The sequence below is a fragment of the Notothenia rossii genome (assembly GCF_949606895.1).
Source record: "Notothenia rossii genome assembly, chromosome: 9".
Lineage (NCBI taxonomy): Eukaryota > Metazoa > Chordata > Actinopteri > Perciformes > Nototheniidae > Notothenia > Notothenia rossii.
The window spans coordinates 50,881,802-50,901,042 of NC_136907.1; the positions used below are offsets into that span (position 1 = coordinate 50,881,802).

The following is a 19,241-nucleotide window of genomic DNA, read 5'->3' on the forward strand; positions in this document are numbered from 1 at the left end:
TATTAAGTTAATGTACTTAGTTGCTTCCCACCTCTTCTCTTATGCATTAACAAATGAACACCAGACCCAGGGACAGTATTATCCTACAGGCCATAATACTGCTAACTCCTGAGCTTGCAGCATTTTTATTATTTAAAAAAATAAAAGATTCAATGTCTTGAGTGTATTTATGTTCCATTGTTGGAAGAACCTGTGACACAATATTTTCATTGCGCAACTACAATGTAGCTGTGTATTTGACATCAAAACCTTTGAACCTTTGAAATACATGTTCTCTTTGTTTGAGGGCCATGTTTTAAACAACGATATAGATTATATTATATTAGAAGCGTTTATTGTCATTTATACAAGTACAATGAGAAGAGTAAAGTTATTCACATTTTAGGACACTTTTTCTGAAGCACTTTTGAAATATGCAATCAGTTCTAACACAATTAGGGTGGGAAATAGTATTAAACTCATAAGAAAATGTTGAGTAAGGCTTGTGCAGATTACATTTTGAGTGACATATATCTCCAATAATCATGATAAACTCAGATTTAGCTGTCAGTTTAATAAAACTCAGTGCATAACTCACAAGCAAGTCAAAAATACATATAAGGCATGCAAATGAGAGGATCATTTTTGAATCCATCTGGCAGATGTACCTCAGGTCAGGGCACATGTTTCCTCCTCTACTACACAAACTGTCTGATTTGACAGTCTTTTACATTATTCCCAAAACACGAAAATACATGTAATGAATGAAAGAACTACGGCCTAAATGATTCAATCTGCAAATCTTCACGTGCCTTTTTGTGTACCCCGGTATTCCCTCAGAGTACGGTTGTCTCTTGGCTGAGCTCATAAATCCCTCTTTATTCCGCCGCCTGCTGCCATAAAAGCGCCGGGAGCTCATTGTGCGGAGGGATCTGATACAGACTACACCCAGCCGCTGCTTCACTCCCTGGCTTTCTTTGCTGCCCCAGCCTTGACGTTGTTAACGTCGTAGTGCGGGTTAGATTAGAGACTGTCCACTCGTCTCTAGGTTTCCTTCTGATTTGTCTCTCTCCTGTCTGGCAACCATACTTCCGAAGCAGCAGGGATATTCACATAGCATCAATTTTCTTGAACATGTCTTGGCAAAGCTACGTGGAGAACCTGATGGCCGATGGCAGCTGTCAGGATAGCGCCATTGTTGGTTATACGGACGCCAAATATGTTTGGGCAGCACATGCCGGTGGTACATTCAACAATATCACGGTAAGGGGTGAACATCGGGTAATATGAGTTAAAGTGTGGCTTCGTTTGACAGTGTTTTGCAGGTTATGCACACACAGACGCTCGACAGACTGAACTGTTACCTTGCGGGGTCTGAATGAAGCTAACGATACCGTGCTAGTAGCTAGCTCGTTTATCGGTGGCCTGTCCGTTATTTCCTGCGAAGGAAACGCTGCAGGATTAGACCTCGTGTTGATCAGATAAGACTCCTTGTGGTTTTCACGTACTACTAAAGCGTACAACGACAAGTCGCCGTTAGAAAGCTCTAACAGAATTGTCAAATCAGTGCTATATTAACCTAAGGCTTATTTTGAACCAGCAAGTAGACGGTGTCTGACTGAAGAAAACGGGCATGCTTTTGTGTGGCCGCTTTGATTAGCTAACGTTAAGCTTCACCGGCTACCTGTGGTTAAAAGGCTAACACTGGGTAGGATTGGTTAGCATACGAATAGGCTTCCTCGTCAGTAAAATAAGAAACCCGTCTGACAATTCATACATTTATGTTTTTGGTTGGGAATGACAATGTGTTTTTTTCCTTATTCATTGAGAGGGATGGGATGAGAGCTAGTCCGGCTGCGAAGACGTCACTTAACTTCCGCTGCTGCAGGGATTGGATGTGTTCAGTCCCAGAAATTCTAGTTTTAATCAATATATTAGCAAGTTTTCAAATTCTTTTCATAAACATTCTCTCTTAATATTCTGGAAATCTTAATGTTAGTTTTTATATATATATATATATATATATATATATATATATATATATGGCTGGATAGTCATATTTCGAATAGGGCTAAAAATAACAAGCAACTCTCATTATCGATTACTCTGCAGATTAATCGATTAATCACTCGTTCCAGAACATTTCTAGTCAATACGGTAACTATAATTGATAAGAAAACAGATGTTGTGTATAAAAAAAGGGGTGTTTTGAACCTATTCTGTTTACTATCATGAAGGAATATATAAATACCTGAAACTATTAATTGAAATTCAAAATGGTTACTTTTAAATTGACAAGCTGCAACGATTAGTCAACTAAACGTTTACTTTTTTGACAAAGTAATCTCCAACAAACTTTATAATGGGTAAACTCTTTAGTACCTTTTTTTTTTCTTCAATGCACCAGATTCAGCCTCTATAAACTAGAATTAACATTTTCTAACACTAAAAACAAAGACTAAACTAGAAACAATAAAATCAGATGATCATTTATATGTGCAGCTCTACAGTATAGTAGTTGAGTGTTTAACTCTAGTTGTCATTTTAGAACTAGAACAGACATTTTTGAGATTTTTATCAAACAAAAGTTTTTGCATTTTATTTGTCAAACAAAACGATGGCAGTGTCCACGTATTTTTTTTAAATCATAACTGCTTAATCTTTTTTTATATTGGAGGCACTACTATTTATTTATCTTTAAACCTTAGCGGAGGAGTTCATTTTTTTATGTTATATTCCTGAGGAAGTATGCCAGTCATGTACCTGAAAGCGTATAAAGTAACTAATATTTGTAACATAATTAAACTGACATTTCCCAATCCTGTGTTTTTGTGTATTTTTCAGTCTCAAGAAATTGATGTCCTCATTGGTAAGGACAGGGAGAGCTTTTACACCAGCGGTATGACTCTGGGTGGAAAGAAGTGTTCAGTCCTGAGAGACAGCCTCCATGATGACGGGGACTGGACAATGGACATCAGGACGAAAAGCGGGGTAGGAGAACCCACATACAACGTCACAGTGGGAAGAGCCGGAAAAGGTAACAGTTTAGTTTCAGAATTGTTAACTTTATCATCCTAACCATTTGATGTGTTGTGTATGAGGGCTACCTCACATGAGTTTTGTGACTCAAGGTCGGACATCCAGGGGTCTGTTTGATTAAATCTACAGCAACATGATCAAACCTTTGTTAATTTGAGCTTTTTAACATTTAAAGATGTCACCTCTGGAGTTTGCATTCTTTATCATATTCAGAAAATTATTGGAAAAAAAATGATCTATCCTGTAGTCGTGTTGCTATTTCATATCCTTTTGAGCAAGTACACTTCAGTTATTTCAGATCTAATTGCTCACAACTAGCTAAAGTGAAACATAACCCAAGAGTCACAATAACATATGTCTGCTCGTCATCAAACCGTATCCAGGGTTTGCCTCATGGACTGTATATATCAATCGATGAACGTCACAAATAGTAGGAGTAGTGTTTGGGGGGGCCAAAACTGCGGTATCAAGCCCCACACACACGCTAGCTGCCAAGTTGACACAATGGTAGTGGTTTGGCCAGGAAGACTAAGTCTAACTCTTATATTTGTATTGTAAATGTATGATCAAATTGACACATTTTTGTATCTCAGACTGTTATAGAACATTTAACTCGGAGCAGCTGTCAATCACAGCTGTCAATCCTCACCTCTCACACTATTTTTATAGTGAAATATAACTAATTAAAACCAAACTTATCAAAACGTTTACAACCATTAGCTTGACAATTAATTCCTAGCGTGACAGAAATCACCTTTGTGAAAAATTGAGTTAAAGTTTTTAGTTTATCGTCCGCCTTTTTATATATACAGTCTATGGTTTGCCTACTCCAGTCCATTTGCCTTTGTGGTCCTCAATGTCTGATATTGCTTCAGTGTTTCTCACATGATACTTTCAGTAGTCTGACTATGTTTTGGTCAGTTATCACTTTTTATGTGGGGAAACACTGATTGCAATCACAACCAAACGCTGTTTTCCTTTCTTTTTCCCATCACTGTTCCTCTTTTCTATTGAGTTTCCACCTGTCATCCTCCTGGCTTGCATGTTATACTCAAAGAATGGTTGTCAAAAGAGCACTAACATTGCATACCCTTAGGAAAGATTAAGTTCCCATTGAGTCCCTGGCATGTATATTAATTAAGTCTTAATTTAGAGAAGTTAGCCTATCACTTATGGGCTGTTTTCTGTGTGATACTCTCTGGTTCGTCAGTCTGAAGTTCCATCTGATTTGCTGTTAAAAGCAGATGTCAGCAAAAGCTCTCCTAACCAATCATTGCATAAAAGTGTTTTGATGGTGATATTCAACCATGTGTTATGGATGGCCAGTTCTGGGTGAGACATGTATCACTTTGTGATTATGTCCATTATTTGGTATGTTTAATTCATTAATTAAATTCATAATTTAATTATCATAATTTGGCAGTCCAAAATGTACGAACAAGTGCTGCACAATTCATCTACATTATATCGTCGTGAAAAATCTGAATTTGTGTTTAAATGAGTACCATTTTGAAATGAAGTATTTTAAAGCTGCAGAGGTATCCCGGCCTACAATTTGGTATTGTTCAGACTCAACAAAATACTTTTGAATACAGATCCTCCACAATTAATTATCATACATTGTTTATTGATAATTATGCGAAAATAATCCAAATTGCAATATCAGTGAAATTATTTTCAATTATTTATTTCCAACCAAGTTGTACAGCGCTAGTATGGACATGATTACATTTGTAAAACTAGCATCTATGCTAGCAAATGGCGTGCCCGTGAGCCCTGAATGGCACACAGTTAAATATCTATCTTCACGCTGCTGGTGATTTCTTTCTTGGAATGCCTTTCCCTTTTATCCTTTTTTCACTTTTCTTAACTGTCCCTTTTCTATCTCTTCTCTTCCAGTTTTGGTTCTTGTAATGGGCAAAGAAGGGGTCCATGGAGGCGGATTGAATAAGAAGGCTTTCTCAATGGCAAAATACTTGAGGGATTCAGGGTTTTAATGTTTTACAAGCTCACTTAGATCAAAATTTGAGGGACAAAAAAAAAAGAAGAGAAAAGAAATGTTGTTAAGATTTCTCCTGCAAGCAGTCAAATGTCATGGAAACCTTTTAATAGCAAATGAAGAGTGGTAAGATACTGTGTCACCTTTTTGTTACCCCCCTCTTCATCCTGTAAGGGGGAGGGGGAGACTCTTCAATTTTGTTCATTTCTCTTTTTTTCCTTATGTGCTCCAGTATTGGTTTTTGTCATGGGAAAGGAGGCGGTCCATGGTGGAATACTAAACAAGAAAGCACATTCAATGGCTGACTACCTGAGGAAGGCTGGATATTAAGCAACCTCTCCACCCATCCATCAGCCCCCCCCCAACCAACCAACCAACCAACCAACCAACCACCCACCCACCCACCGCATTGTGTTGACACTCCTTCCAGGATTAGACGGCATACAATGTAACATCCTACCCAGTGTACCCTTTTTTTTAAAACGGCCTTTTGTTTGCTAAAATCCCCCTTTTTTTTCTTTCTTTTTTTTATATATAACCCACCCCCACTTAAACCTTGTACTTTATTTTTTTTGGCACTGCAGTAATGGCATGTACATTGAAATGTTTATTAACAAAATAAAAGTGTAAAACAAATTGGGATTGGCTTTGTATAACATCACTTACGATTCCAAGCAGAAGTACACATGTAACGGGGTTTTGCTTAACCCTTATGTTGTGTTCGGGCCTCCCGTGACCCGTTTCAAGTTTAAATGATATAATAACTACGCTCTAGGTTTTTTTTTTTTTACGGAACAAGGCTTCATGATCTCCTCCCACAGCTATATAAACACTAAAAAACAGATTTTGACAATTTAAGCTAAGCCTGATCGTCTCTTAAAAAAAAAAAAAAAGTGTATAATTTGGCGTCGGGTCTGGGAAGAACCAGCAGCATTGTTGGGGGTGACTCGGGGGCAAATTTGGCCCAATCAAGATTCATCTTTGACTTTATACACTCCAACCCCTTCATCCACTGTAACAATAATTTAAAACGTTTTGGGGGGAGAGATTGTATTCTAATATTATTCTGCTGTCAGATAACGTAATGATCCACTGTCTTCACTATAGGAAATATGAGTTTTACTTAAATATGTGGTGTAAGGTTTTTTGGGGCCATAAAATGACAGCAGGATTGTACGGTTATGAATGCATTTTAAGTTAGTTATGATGTAGTTAAAACAATATTGGATGATAGTGTTTTGGACTGAGAAAAATCATGGGACAAAATTGACCTGCGAACATCATGAACGGTAACAGCTTTTGAACGCAACACAAGGGTTAGCAATACTATAAAAATGGCTGTTTTGTTTTTTTTGGCATTTAAAGTTGCATGCATACAGTCTTAAGCAAATCTCTGTTCCGGAGTAATATTCCAGCCAAAGCCCATCTTCTCTTCTGCCTCCATCTTGAAAGAAATGTCCTCTGAGAAAGTCCTGTATGTGTGTACCAATTTGCTTCCTGTTCCCCTCCACATGCTTTTGCTGTTGTACCTGAACGTGGTCTTAATGATGTGGGCTGGTGTTTTGAGTGTAGTGTAAGAAGAAGACATATTCAGAACATCCTGCAGTCTATGCGGACACCTCCATGACAGCTCGGACATTTGTCAGCTTCTGCTATTTGTACATTTGTCTGTGCATCACTTCAACCATGTGAATTTATTTTGTCCCCCCCTACCCTCTTTGGAAAAATTGTCAAAAGTAAGAGGATTAACAAAGTTTTTCTGATGGAGGATTGTTGGCATCACCTGTTGACTGTTAACCATAAAGGCGACTTCAGATGTTAAACCGCTTCCTTAGACATCGACGCAACTTTCATCACGAAATTGATTTGTAGCTGACTTCATGTCCATTAACCAATGAAAAAGCATTTTACTACAGTATGAAGGACTGTACACCGAGGATTGTTGGGCTCCTTGGAATTATTTGCCTTGTGCTTTAGTCATCAAAGGTGTATTCACAATTGTCATAGTACGGTACTTAGAAGTATATTTAAAAAAGAAAAAAAAATGAAGCTGTGTTCACTAAAACCTCTTGAAAATGGTGTTGGAATAAGAACATTTGTAAGTTGTCTTGTGAACATTTTCTGAGAATAACTGTATTCTGTGCCATAAAAATTGATCTGATCTGTTGCTACGAGTTGGATTTTTAACTGCTGCCCCGGAAAAATAAGTAACTTTTAATGGCACTTTCCTAAGGGGGATGTTTTGGCATCAGTAATCTCCAGACTTTGTGTAATATGTACAGAATTAAACAACGGAAAAATAAGTTTGCGATATTTTGTCTTTTTTTTTTTGTTGTAAATTCTTTCAGCCACAAAATCTGCTATTTTGAATGCCATGAATTGATGAGACATCTTGTTTGCAGACAGATCAATAAAAGTTATTCCAACCAGAGGTAAAGCCAATATGTACTGTCTGTTGCCTCGTAAGTACATGTTGACTAATTCAAGAGTTTTATATAATTTATTTTTAATTAAGGTCATCTGTTCGCACTTTTTTTCAATAATGATACACTACATTAGCTGTGACGCACGTCTTTTTGGGACATAGGTTAATCTTGTATTATACAATCAATACAGCTAATCACTACTACCTTACCATTAACTTTTGAACAAATAGATTCCAGTAGAATTGTATTATGGGAGATGAAGTCAGGATTAACCTCCTACTGAATACCAGAGATAACTACTCAATATTCCTTTGCAGAAAGTTAGAGGACAATCCACATTTCTATTGTATTTGACCAGATGAGAACCAGTAGTGCCAGATATTTCGATAAAAAAAATTATTTTAAGCACTGCCAGAGGTGGAAAAAGTATTCAGATTCTTTATTCTAGTAAAAGCACTGTTACCACAAAAAATACTAACTTTCAAGTCAAATAACTGCATCAACAAGGGTAATTGTGTTAAAGTATGATTAGGATGTACTTCAAGTATTAGGAGTAAAATAACTAATAGCAAAAAAAAAATGTTAAAGCAAATCTCCACATTTAAGAAACTGAAACTGAAATATATTCTAACAAAAAAGTTCCTAGCAAAATTGCTGCCAGTTAGTTTAGTTGGATGCTTTAGTCTAACCCAAATAATCATATATTAAAAGCTTTTCCTAAGTATTGTGTGTCAACATTTATAAAGTAACAATACATATTTAAAATAAATGAGTTGGGTAAAAAGTCAAAAATTGTCCTCCAAACTGTTGTAGAGTAGAAGTGCAAAGTTGGATAAAATGGAAAAAATACTCGGGTAAAGTACAAGAACTTCAAATGTGCACACAAGGACAGCCCTTTAAACAAAAATGTACTAGCCTAAGATTGGTTATAATAAGGGGAAATATGAAGGGTGTATTTCAATTTTTCACATTTTTGGGCTTTTTTCCCATCAACTAAGATGTGTTATATGTTTTCAACTTGAATTGACTAAAATGTAAACATATATTTAAGAGGTACAGTATAAGAAAAGCACAAGTTTCATGTGTGGGCTATTTTCCATAATCCTTTTTGAATTTGCTGAGGGCCAACTCGAAATGGACAACAGGCCTCAGTTGGTCCTAATAGAAACACTAAACTACCCTGCATCCTCAGATATACACATTTCAGAGTGAGCAGCAATGGTGGAGTGTAGCTAAGTACATTTACTCAAGTACTATTTAGAAATGCTTTACTTTATTTCCATTGTATGCTACATATGCTTCTACTCCTCTACATTTTGGAGGCACACATTTTATTTGTACTCCTCTACATTCATATTTATTATGTACTTTGTACATGATAGGATATGCTGATATGATGATATGCAGTACTGTACTACTAATCTACCCTTCCTCTAAAAAGTAACTAAAATGGTCTCAACATTTACAAACTACAACATTAAAATGTATCCCTTTGGTGATAAAACAGAATAATACTGTGAAAAAAGAGTCGATGTGCATACTGAGTACTTTTACTTTGGATCATTGAAGTATATTTTGATAATAATACTTCTACTTAATTCATAAATGTTACTTCTATGGAGTAAAAGTTATAAATTGGAGTATTTTCAAACCATAGTATTTCTGCTAGAAGTTTATCAGTGGACACATACAGTACAGAGTAGACAAAGAGTCCATTTTATTATCTCACACTATAATATATATTCTGAATCTGCTTGTTCTAGTCACACCAAGTAAAATCTTCAAACCCACACGATAACATGTAAGCTACTTTTTGGTTTGCTATGACAAATTATTGCGAGTAGTGACAGCCACAATCTCAAGGAAAAGCTAAACAGATATTGGCTTAATCTGAAATCAGAAATCTAAAATAAATCAAGACAAATGTGATAAACAAGGCTAAAAAACATGGATGTCCAATAAGTGTCAAAAGAAGAACAATTTAATGTGTATCTTTGTTATTCCTCCACTGCCAAAGACTACATGTCAGTAGGGTGTTCAGAGACACAAATGAACGCCTGCCCTTAATTGCTGGATTGGCAGCACCTGCTGTGGTCAGGTGTAATCAGTCCTAATCAGGACCAGCTATGTTAAAAAACTGCCTGCAGAGGAGAGAGGGCACACTGCTACAGCACACTGCCGGTGTGCAGTGCATTTTCCTGTGTTCCAATGACGTGTCGAGACAGCGGGGACAGTAGGATTTTACTATGTTTAGGAGTTTTACTGGTTGCTAGTTCATTTAGCCATTGCACAAGACTGACAAAGCCTAGAGCCTTGGATACACTAAGAAGAAACTCTACAAGTAGCAATGGGCAAGTTAAAGGAAGTGAACAGCACCATGGAAGACTCTTAATAGGGCTACATTCTCAGCAAGGAACCACAAAGAACCTTCTGGATGTTGATGCAGATTACCAAGATGACATGGGTATGTAGCTGTAATACTTACAGTCCTGCAAGTGACTACAAGAGTTGTTAATCATGTCAAGTCTTTTAAGACTAAGTCCAATGCTTTTATTTTTTACTTGTATTTGTGTACATTTGAATAACTGTGCAAACCTTACTTTTCAAAGCTTCGGATGAAGGCTATTCAAAGCCAAACAGTGAGGCAGTGGAACGTCTTCTCAAAATGGAACCAAAGGTTGAATGTACAGGCAACTCCATGAGGCTTGAAGTCCAAGATGCTGCTTCTACCCCTGGATCTCTCTTCTTTGTGGACAGGGGTATGTTTAACTTGTGGATTTATTCATATACAGCCATTACTTGTACTGTACACAATACTTTTAAAATCTCCTGTCAAATGTATTGTCAGGAAGCGGCTTGTCTCCACTGCCTTTGTCAAAATTGCCACAAAGCTGCGGTTACACCATCAGATCAACACGGAGAGATTTGGTCTTAGTTGCCCCTTACGATGGTTGCTTTGTCGCTGTTGAGGTGAGATACTTAATCTTGAAGAAATGCACATTTGAACCATGTACACATGCAACATTTGCTTTCTGGTTTTAGGAGGACTGCTACGTTCTCCCATTGCGTTGGTATGGGTTACCAGTGAGGATGTCATGCCCTATGATGAAGCAGTCATCACCTGACCCTCCGATGGTCACCTGCCATGATCAGGGTATGATCGTGAAAACGAGTTGGATAGTCCCTGTTTCTAAAATTGAAGTAAATTGTAAGTGGTTTCCTTTTTCTTTTTGATATTTTGTATCTTAATGTTGAAGATAAATATTAATGGATGCCTATATACATTTGATTGTTAGGGCCTATGTATAGTGCATCATTGCAGTCGTTATTTAGGGGACATCTGTGTTCTTTATGCTATTCCATGTCTGCATTGAGTAAACTCTACACATGGCACACTCCAGTTTAACTTCTCCTGGCAGTCTGTGATATACTTACACTAACTATAATTCAGTATGCATTCTATTAGATCATTACCTCTGTCATGCGTAATGTCCACTAGTGGCCTGGTATTTGGAATCTATTTTACATTACATTGCATTTAGCTGACTCTTTTATCCAAAGCGACTTACAATAAGTGCATTCGACAAGATACAAACTTGAAGAAAACAGAATCATATAAGTACATCAGGTTTCATAGAGCTAAAACATTTCAAGTGCTACTCAACTGGCTTTAGATAAGCCAGTCCTTTATTAGTATTTAAGTGCTTTGTTAGTAATTCTATCGCTCGAATTGGAGTCGAAAGAGATGAGTTTTCAGTTTGCGCCGGAAGATGTGTGAGCTTTCTGCTGTCCTGATTTCAATGGGGAGCTCATTCCACCATTTTGGAGCCAGGATAGCAAACCTGTGTGTTTTTGCTGATGGGAACTTGGGTCCCCCTCGCAGTTTTGGCACCCTTTAGGTTGTATTGCTGGTTTCCCCCAAAGCCTTGTCTACATTGCTCATCTTTTTTTATCTTTGTCAATTTGAAGTATTAAACCACATTTCTCAATTTAACACTTGGTCTGTCTTTTAGCCTTAAGTGATGGGACTCAAATTGGACAACAGTTGAGCTGTTTTCAAATACACATTTTTAAAGGGTCACATTTGTTAAGCCTCTAATCTCAAAATAGTACTGGTATTACAGCAATGGAATTGAACTTTACGTGACAAAGATGTCTGCCCTTTGACTAGATGTGTTTTTTTAAAGTATAACTTATTACCTTTCAGTGGATGGTAACTGGGAGCCATTGATGAAGGCATCAGCCAGATGTGGGTTCAGTGTAGTCTTGCATCCTGAAGGGGCAGTAGTCTCTGTTCGCTATGCACCCTGTCTGGGCATCAAGGTATGGGAGAGTATTTATTTTTATTTGATATCCTTCAAAAAAATTTGGATAACCAATTGATCTTCTTGTTTCAGGATGGCATGTACACCCTTGAATTGGCTGGTGAGGGAGAAACTAAAATCTCCTGTCCATCATTGTCAGCTGTTTCAAAGTTTCCTGGGAAACCATATCAAGGGTCAGAGGATATCAAAGAACCCAAGTTGCTTCAACCTGCAACTCAGGACACAAAAGCTCCCACTACTGTATACCCATCCCAAAAATCAACCCCTTTTATAGCACCATCTGCAAGCCAGCCAGAGCCTGAGAAGCCAACTATTACTCTGAGGTCTCCACAGCCTGACAACCCTCAAGGACAAGTACAACAGCCTTTCTACCCCTCCTTCCCCTACTATCCTCAGCCACAACCTGAAAAGTCCACCACAGTCCCACAACCTGAAGCACCAACCATTACTTCAGTGTCTGAAAAGCCAACTGCACCTCCCATACCTCCCCAGCCTGACACTCCTCAGGGCCCAGTACAGCAGCCCTTATTCCCCTTCCCCCACTACCCTCAGCCAGTGCCTGAAAAGCCAACTTCCGCTCCCAAACCTCCACAGCCTGACGCCCCACAGGAACCAGTACAGCAGCCCTACTACCCTCAGGCAGCACCTAACCAGCCAACTGCAGCCCCCAAACCTCCACAGCCTGACGCCCCACAGGGCCCAGTACAGCAGCCCTTCTTCCCCTTCCCCCACTACCCTCAGCCAGAGACTGAACAGCCAACTACTGCTCCCAAACCTCCACAGCCTGACGCCCCACAGGGCCCAGTACAGCAGCCCTTCTTCCCCTTCCCCCACTACCCTCAGCCAGAGACTGAACAGCCAACTGCTGCTCCCAAACCTCCACAGCCTGACTCCCCACAGGGCCCAGTACAGCAGCCCTTCTTCCCCTTCCCCCACTACCCTCAGCCAGAGACTGAACAGCCAACTGCTGCTCCCAAACCTCCACAGCCTGACTCCCCACAGGGCCCAGTACAGCAGCCCTTCTTCCCCTTCCCCCACTACCCTCAGCCAGAGACTGAACAGCCAACTGCTGCTCCCAAACCCCCACAGCCTGACGCCCCACAGGAACCAGTACAGCAGCCCTTCTTCCCCTTCCCCCACTACCCTCAGTCAGAGACTGAACAGCCAACTGCTGCTCCCAAACCTCCACAGCCTGACACCCCACAGGGCCCAGTACAGTACCCTCAGCCAGTGCCTGAAAAGCCAACTTCCACTCCCAAACCTCCACAGCCTGACGCCCCACAGGGCCCAGTACAGCAGCCCTTCTTCCCCTTCCCCTACTACCCTCAGCCAGCACCTAACCAGCCAGCTGCAGCCCCCAAACCTCCAAAGCCTGACGCCCCACAGGGCCCAGTACAGCAGCCCTTCTTCCCCTTCCCCCACTACCCTCAGCCAGAGACTGAACAGCCAACTGCTGCTCCCAAACCTCCACAGCCTGATGCCCCACAGGGCCCAGTACAGCAGCCCTTCTACCCCTTCCCCTACGACCCTCAGCCAGCACCTAACCAGCCAACTGCAGCCCCCAAACCTCCACAGCCTGACGCCCCACAGGGCCCAGTACAGCAGCCCTTCTTCCCCTTCCCCTACTACCCTCAGCCAGAGACTGAACAGCCAACTGCTGCTCCCAAACCTCCACAGCCTGACTCCCCACAGGGCTCAGTACAGCAGCCCTTCTTCCCCTTCCCCCACTACCCTCAGCCAGAGACTGAACAGCCAACTGCTGCTCCCAAACCTCCACAGCCTGATGCCCCGCAGGGCCCAGTACAGTACCCTCAGCCAGTGCCTGAAAAGCCAACTTCCACTCCCAAACCTCCACAGCCTGACGCCCCACAGGGCCCAGTACAGCAGCCCTTCTTCCCCTTCCCCCACTACCCTCATCCAGAGACTGAACAGCCAACTGCTGCTCCCAAACCTCCACAGCCTGACTCCCCACAGGGCCCAGTACAGCAGCCCTTCTTCCCCTTCCCCTACTACCCTCAGCCAGAGACTGAACAGGCAACTGCTGCTCCCAAACTGCCACAGCCTGATGCCCCACAGGGCCCAGTACAGCAGCCCTTCTACCCCTTCCCCTACGACCCTCAGCCAGCACCTAACCAGCCAACTGCAGCCCCCAAACCTCCAAAGCCTGACCCCCCACAGGGCCCAGTACAGTACCCTCAGCCAGTAGCTGAAAGGCCAACTTCCACTCCAAAACCTCCACAGCCTGACGCCCCACAGGGCCCAGTACAGCAGCCCTTCTTCCCCTTCTTCCCCTTCCCCCACTACCCTCAGCCAGAGACTGAACAGCCAACTGCTGCTCCCAAACCTCCACAGCCTGACTCCCCACAGGGCCCAGTACAGCAGCCCTTCTACCCCTTCTACCCCTTCCCCTACGACCCTCAGCCAGCACCTAACCAGCCAACTGCAGCCCCCAAACCTCCAAAGCCTGATGCCCCACAGGGCCCAGTACAGTACCCTCAGCCAGTAGCTGAAAGGCCAACTTCCACTCCAAAACCTCCACAGCCTGATGCCCCAGAGGGCCCAGTACAGCAGCCCTTCTTCCCCTTCCCCTACTACCCTCAGCAAGAGACTGAACAGCCAACTGCTGCTCCCAAACCTCCACAGCCTGATGCCCCACAGGGCCCAGTACAGCAGCCCTTCTTCCCCTTCCCCTACTACCCTCAGCAAGAGACTGAACAGCCAACTGCTGCGCCCAAACCTCCACAGCCTGATGCCCCACAGGGCCCAGTACAGCAGCCCTTCTACCCCTTCTACCCCTTCCCCTACGACCCTCAGCCAGCACCTAACCAGCCAACTGCAGCCCCCAAACCTCCAAAGCCTGATGCCCCACAGGGCCCAGTACAGTACCCTCAGCCAGTAGCTGAAAGGCCAACTTCCACTCCAAAACCTCCACAGCCTGATGCCCCAGAGGGCCCAGTACAGCAGCCCTTCTTCCCCTTCCCCTACTACCCTCAGCAAGAGACTGAACAGCCAACTGCTGCTCCCAAACCTCCACAGCCTGATGCCCCAGAGGGCCCAGTACAGCAGCCCTTCTTCCCCTTCCCCTACTACCCTCAGCAAGAGACTGAACAGCCAACTGCTGCTCCCAAACCTCCACAGCCTGACGCCCCACAGGGCCCAGTACAGTACCCTCAAACAGTGCCTGAAAGGCCAACTTCCACTCCAAAACCTCCACAGCCTGATGCCCCAGAGGGCCCAGTACAGCAGCCCTTCTTCCCCTTCCCCTACTACCCTCAGCCAGAGACTGAACAGCCAACTGCTGCTCCCAAACCTCCACAACCTGACGCCCCACAGGGCCCAGTACAGCAGCCCTTCTTCCCCTTCTTCCCCTTCCCCCACTACCCTCAGCCAGAGACTGAACAGCCAACTGCTGCTCCCAAACCTCCACAGCCTGATGCCCCACAGGGCCCAGTACAGCACCCCTTCCCCCACTACCCTCAGCCAGAGCCTGAACAGCAAACTACTGCCCCACAGCCTGAAAAGGCAACGGATGCTCCTAAACAACCACAGCTACAACCCATATATTCACAACTTGTAACTTTACCCCCTGCTACCACCTTGCAGCAACCACAACAGGTCACAGCTCACTCAATAGGCATTCCATACATGCCACCAATGTACTGTCCTCAGTTCTGCCCATCTGGGATTTCTAATTGCTGTCCTCAAATTGCTTTTCATCAACATCTCCATCAAATAGTCCCTGCTGGACTTGGCATTCCAGATTCACCTTCATTCCATTCAGGACTATCTTTCCTTCCTTCAATGGCATATTCTGGTTTTGGAAAGGGCTTGGGATTTGCCCCAAAGCCAACTGAAACATCAATGCAACCTACCACAACAACATCTTCACCTATACCTCAGTCCCTTCCATCTCAACATGAAAAGCCAACTTCTGCTCCCAAACCTCCACAGCCTGATGCCCCACAGGGCCCTGTACAGCAGCCCTTCTACCCCTTCCCCTACTACCCTCAGCTAGTACCTAACCAGCCAACTGCAGCCCCCAAACCTCCCCAGCCTGACACCCCACAGGGCCCAGTACAGCAGCCCTTCCACCCCCTCCCCCACTACCCTCTGCCAGTACCTGAAAAGCCAACTGCTGCTCCCAAACCTCCACAGCCTGATGCCCCACAGGGCCCAGTAAAGCAGCCCATCTACCCCTTTCCCAACTACCCTCAGCCAGAGCCTGAAAAGCCAACTGCTGCTCCCAAACCTCCACAGCCTGACGCCCCACAGGGCCCAGTACAGCAGCCCTTCCACCCCCTCCCCCACTACCCTCAGCCAGCACCTAACCAGCCAACTGCAGCCCCCAAACCTCCCCAGCCTGATGCCCCACAGGGCCCAGTACAGCAGCCCTTCCACCCCCTCCCCCACTACCCTCAGCCAGAGACTGAACAGCCAACTACTGCTCCCAAACCTCCACAGCCTGATGCCCCACAGGGCCCAGTACAGCAGCCCTTCTACCCCTTCCCCCACTACCCTCAGCCAGCACCTAACCAGCCAACTGCAGCCCCCAAACCTCCCCAGCCTGATGCCCCACAGGGCCCAGTACAGCAGCCCTTCCACCCCTTCCCCCACTACCCTCAGCCAGAGACTGAACAGTCAACTGCTGCTCCCAAACCTCCACAGCCTGACGCCCCACAGGTTCCAGTACAGCAGCCATTCTACCCCTTCCCCTACTACCCTCAGCCATCACCTAACCAGCCAACTGCAGCCCCCAAACCTCCCCAGCCTGACACCCCACAGGGCCCAGTACAGCAGCCCTCCCACCCCCTCCCCCACTACCCTCACCCAGTGCCTGAAAAGCCAACTGTTGCTCCCAAACCTCCACAGCCTGATGCCCCACAGGGCCCAGTACAGCAGCCCTTCCACCCGCTCCCCCACTACCCTCAGCCAGAGACTGAACATCCAACTGCTGCTCCCCCCAAACCTCCACAGCCTGATGCCCCACAGGGCCCAGTACAGCAGCCCTTCCACCCACTCCCCCACTACCCTCAGCCAGAGACTGAACAGCCAACTGCTGCTCCCAAACCTCCACAGCCTGACGCCCCACAGGTTCCAGTACAGCAGCCCTTCTACCCCTTCCCCTACTACCCTCAGCCATCACCTAACCAGCCAACTGCAGCCCCCAAACCTCCCCAGCCTGACACCTCACAGGGCCCAGTACAGCAGCCCTTCCACCCCCTCCCCCACTACCCTCACCCAGTGCCTGAAAAGCCAACTGCTGCTCCCAAACCTCCACAGCCTGATGACCCACAGGGCCCAGTAAAGCAGTCCATCCACCCCTTTCCCAACTACCCTCAGCCAGAGCCTGAAAAGCCAACTGCTCCTCCCAAACCTCCACAGCCTGATGCCACACAGGGCCCAGTACAGCAGCTCTTCTACCCCTTCCCCTACTATCCTCAGCCAGCACCTAACCAGCCAACTGCAGCCCCCAAACCTCCCCAGCCTGACGCCCCACAGGGCCCAGTACAGCAGCCCTTCCACCCCCTCCGCCACTACCCTCACCCAGTGCCTGAAAAGCCAACTGCTGCTCCCAAACCTCCACAGCCTGATGCCCCACAGGGCCCAGTACAGCAGCCCTTCCACCCCCTCCCCCACTACCCTCAGCCAAAGCCTGAAAAGCCAACTTCCGCTCCCGAACCTCCACAGCCTGACGCCCCACAGGGCCCAGTACAGCAGCCCTTCCACCCCCTCCCCCACTACCCTCAGCCAAAGCCTGAAAAGCCAACTTCCGCTCCCGAACCTCCACAGCCTGACGCCCCACAGGGCCCAGTACAGCAGCCCTTCTACCCATTCCCCTACGTCCCTCAGCCAGAGCCTGAACAGCAAACTACTGCCCCACAGCCTGAAAAGGCAACGGATGCTCCTAAACAACCACATCTACAACCCATATATTCACAACTTGTAACTTTACCCCCTGCTACCACCTTGCAGCAACCACAACAGGTCACAGCTCACTCAATAGGCATTCCATACATGCCACCAATGTACTGTCCTCAGTTCTGCCCATCTGGGATTTCTAATTGCTGTCCTCAAATTGCTTTTCATCAACATCTCCATCAAATAGTCCCTTCTAGACTTGGCATTCCAGAGTCACCTTCATTCCAGTCAGGACTGCCTTTCCTTCCTTCAATGGCATATTCTGGTTTTGGCAAGGGCTTGGAATTTGCCTCAAAGCCAACTGAAACATCAATGCAACCTACCACAACAACATCTTCACCTATTCCTCAGTCCCTTCCATCTCGACATGAAAAGCAACCAAATGTCCAACCACTAGATGGCATTCCTGCTGCAAATCATGATTTAATCAACCCAACAAAACCTGAATGGTCAGTTTATCCTTATAGTGTACCAGGATTAACTTATCCTAATTTGCAATATTTACCACAAGGCCAATTGCCATTTAAATACAATGTGCCTTCTAGACCACAGGCTCCAGGTATTGAACCAGTGCTGCAAAATGAGCCATATAACATACAGGCCCAAAAGGGCCAATTATCACCCAGGGGCATGAGTTATCCATCAGGGCCTAATTTCATGTCCCATATTGGCCAATACCTACAACTGCAGCATAAAGCCAAGCGGGGAAATGTGCTTCCGGCCAAGGAACTACAGCCATCCAACAAAAATGCCAGTCTATCTAAAGGTCCTGAACCTGATCGTCTTCTGGTCCCGTACTACATGCTTCAAGATGCTCAAATGCATACCGATGACAAATCAAGGGCCTCTGGCAACGCCTCACAGCCATATGTGACTGCCTCAAAGAAAGCAAATGAACATGAGCAGACTGTGCACTATTCTGAACCAAAGAGTTATGTGCTTCTACAGCATGGCCCACCAGGAAGGGAGTCTGATGATAATCCAAAAGGTAAACTATTGTTTTTCACTCTAAATGGTGAATGCGTTTAATGTTTTGTTACAGTGACTTGGACTAATGTGTGCCTCTCTTGCAGGACTGAGCCAACTGCTTCAGAGATGGGGTATGAAAAAGGAAACAGAAATGAGTCCTTAAATGTGAATAAAAAGTTGAAATGGAATACCTAAGGCTTTTTATTTTTCCTGTTACGCTTGTGGAATTCCAAATTGTCTTGTTTTGGTCATTGTCTTGCAAAATGTGAGTACGGAGGAAAGCAGAATATTGTACTCGGCTCCTTTTGCAGTTGCATTGACAATCACTGACACCCTTTATATTTGCAAGGTTTCAAGTGGACGGCTTTCCCCTGTAACTTGCTGCTATTCAGAATCAAAAGGTGCATTGCCCTTGAACTTATTTGTCTTACTTATTTTTGTCTTGCCATGAACTGGTATTTCCTGAAAATTGACCCATTCATGCAAACAGACTTACTATAATTGCCCCATTCGACAATATTGACCCTGAAGTAGAACACTAAACTTTTGTGCCAAGGTGTAACAGTTGGGTGTCTTTATGAAACA

General features: G+C 44.3%; 2 protein-coding genes across 3 annotated transcripts; both read left to right on the top strand.

The window, feature by feature from the left end:
- Positions 1–894: 894 nt before the first annotated feature.
- On the top strand, positions 895–7,448 carry LOC307020135 (profilin-2-like). Of its 2 annotated transcripts, none has more exons than XM_079651302.1 (3): positions 895–1,242; positions 2,824–3,016; positions 4,918–5,088. In XM_079651302.1, the coding sequence occupies exons 1-3, from the start codon at positions 1,114–1,116 to the stop codon at positions 5,013–5,015; spliced, it is 420 nt and encodes a 139-aa protein (XP_079507428.1). In that variant the 5' UTR covers positions 895–1,113; the 3' UTR covers positions 5,016–5,088. The 2 variants fall into 2 exon arrangements, with proteins under 2 accessions (XP_079507428.1, XP_079507427.1); XM_079651301.1 differs by lacking the exon at positions 4,918–5,088 and adding an exon at positions 5,250–7,448 and having other exon boundaries at positions 899–1,242.
- Positions 7,449–9,595: 2,147 nt separating this feature from the next.
- LOC307020822 (uncharacterized protein) lies at positions 9,596–18,844 on the top strand. Its single transcript, XM_079652405.1, has 7 exons — positions 9,596–9,907; positions 10,053–10,202; positions 10,292–10,413; positions 10,486–10,651; positions 11,651–11,766; positions 11,841–18,675; positions 18,761–18,844. Exons 1-7 carry the CDS (start codon positions 9,652–9,654, stop codon positions 18,817–18,819), a joined length of 7,704 nt encoding a protein of 2,567 aa, XP_079508531.1. The 5' UTR covers positions 9,596–9,651; the 3' UTR covers positions 18,820–18,844.
- The last annotated feature ends 397 nt before the right edge of the window (positions 18,845–19,241 follow it).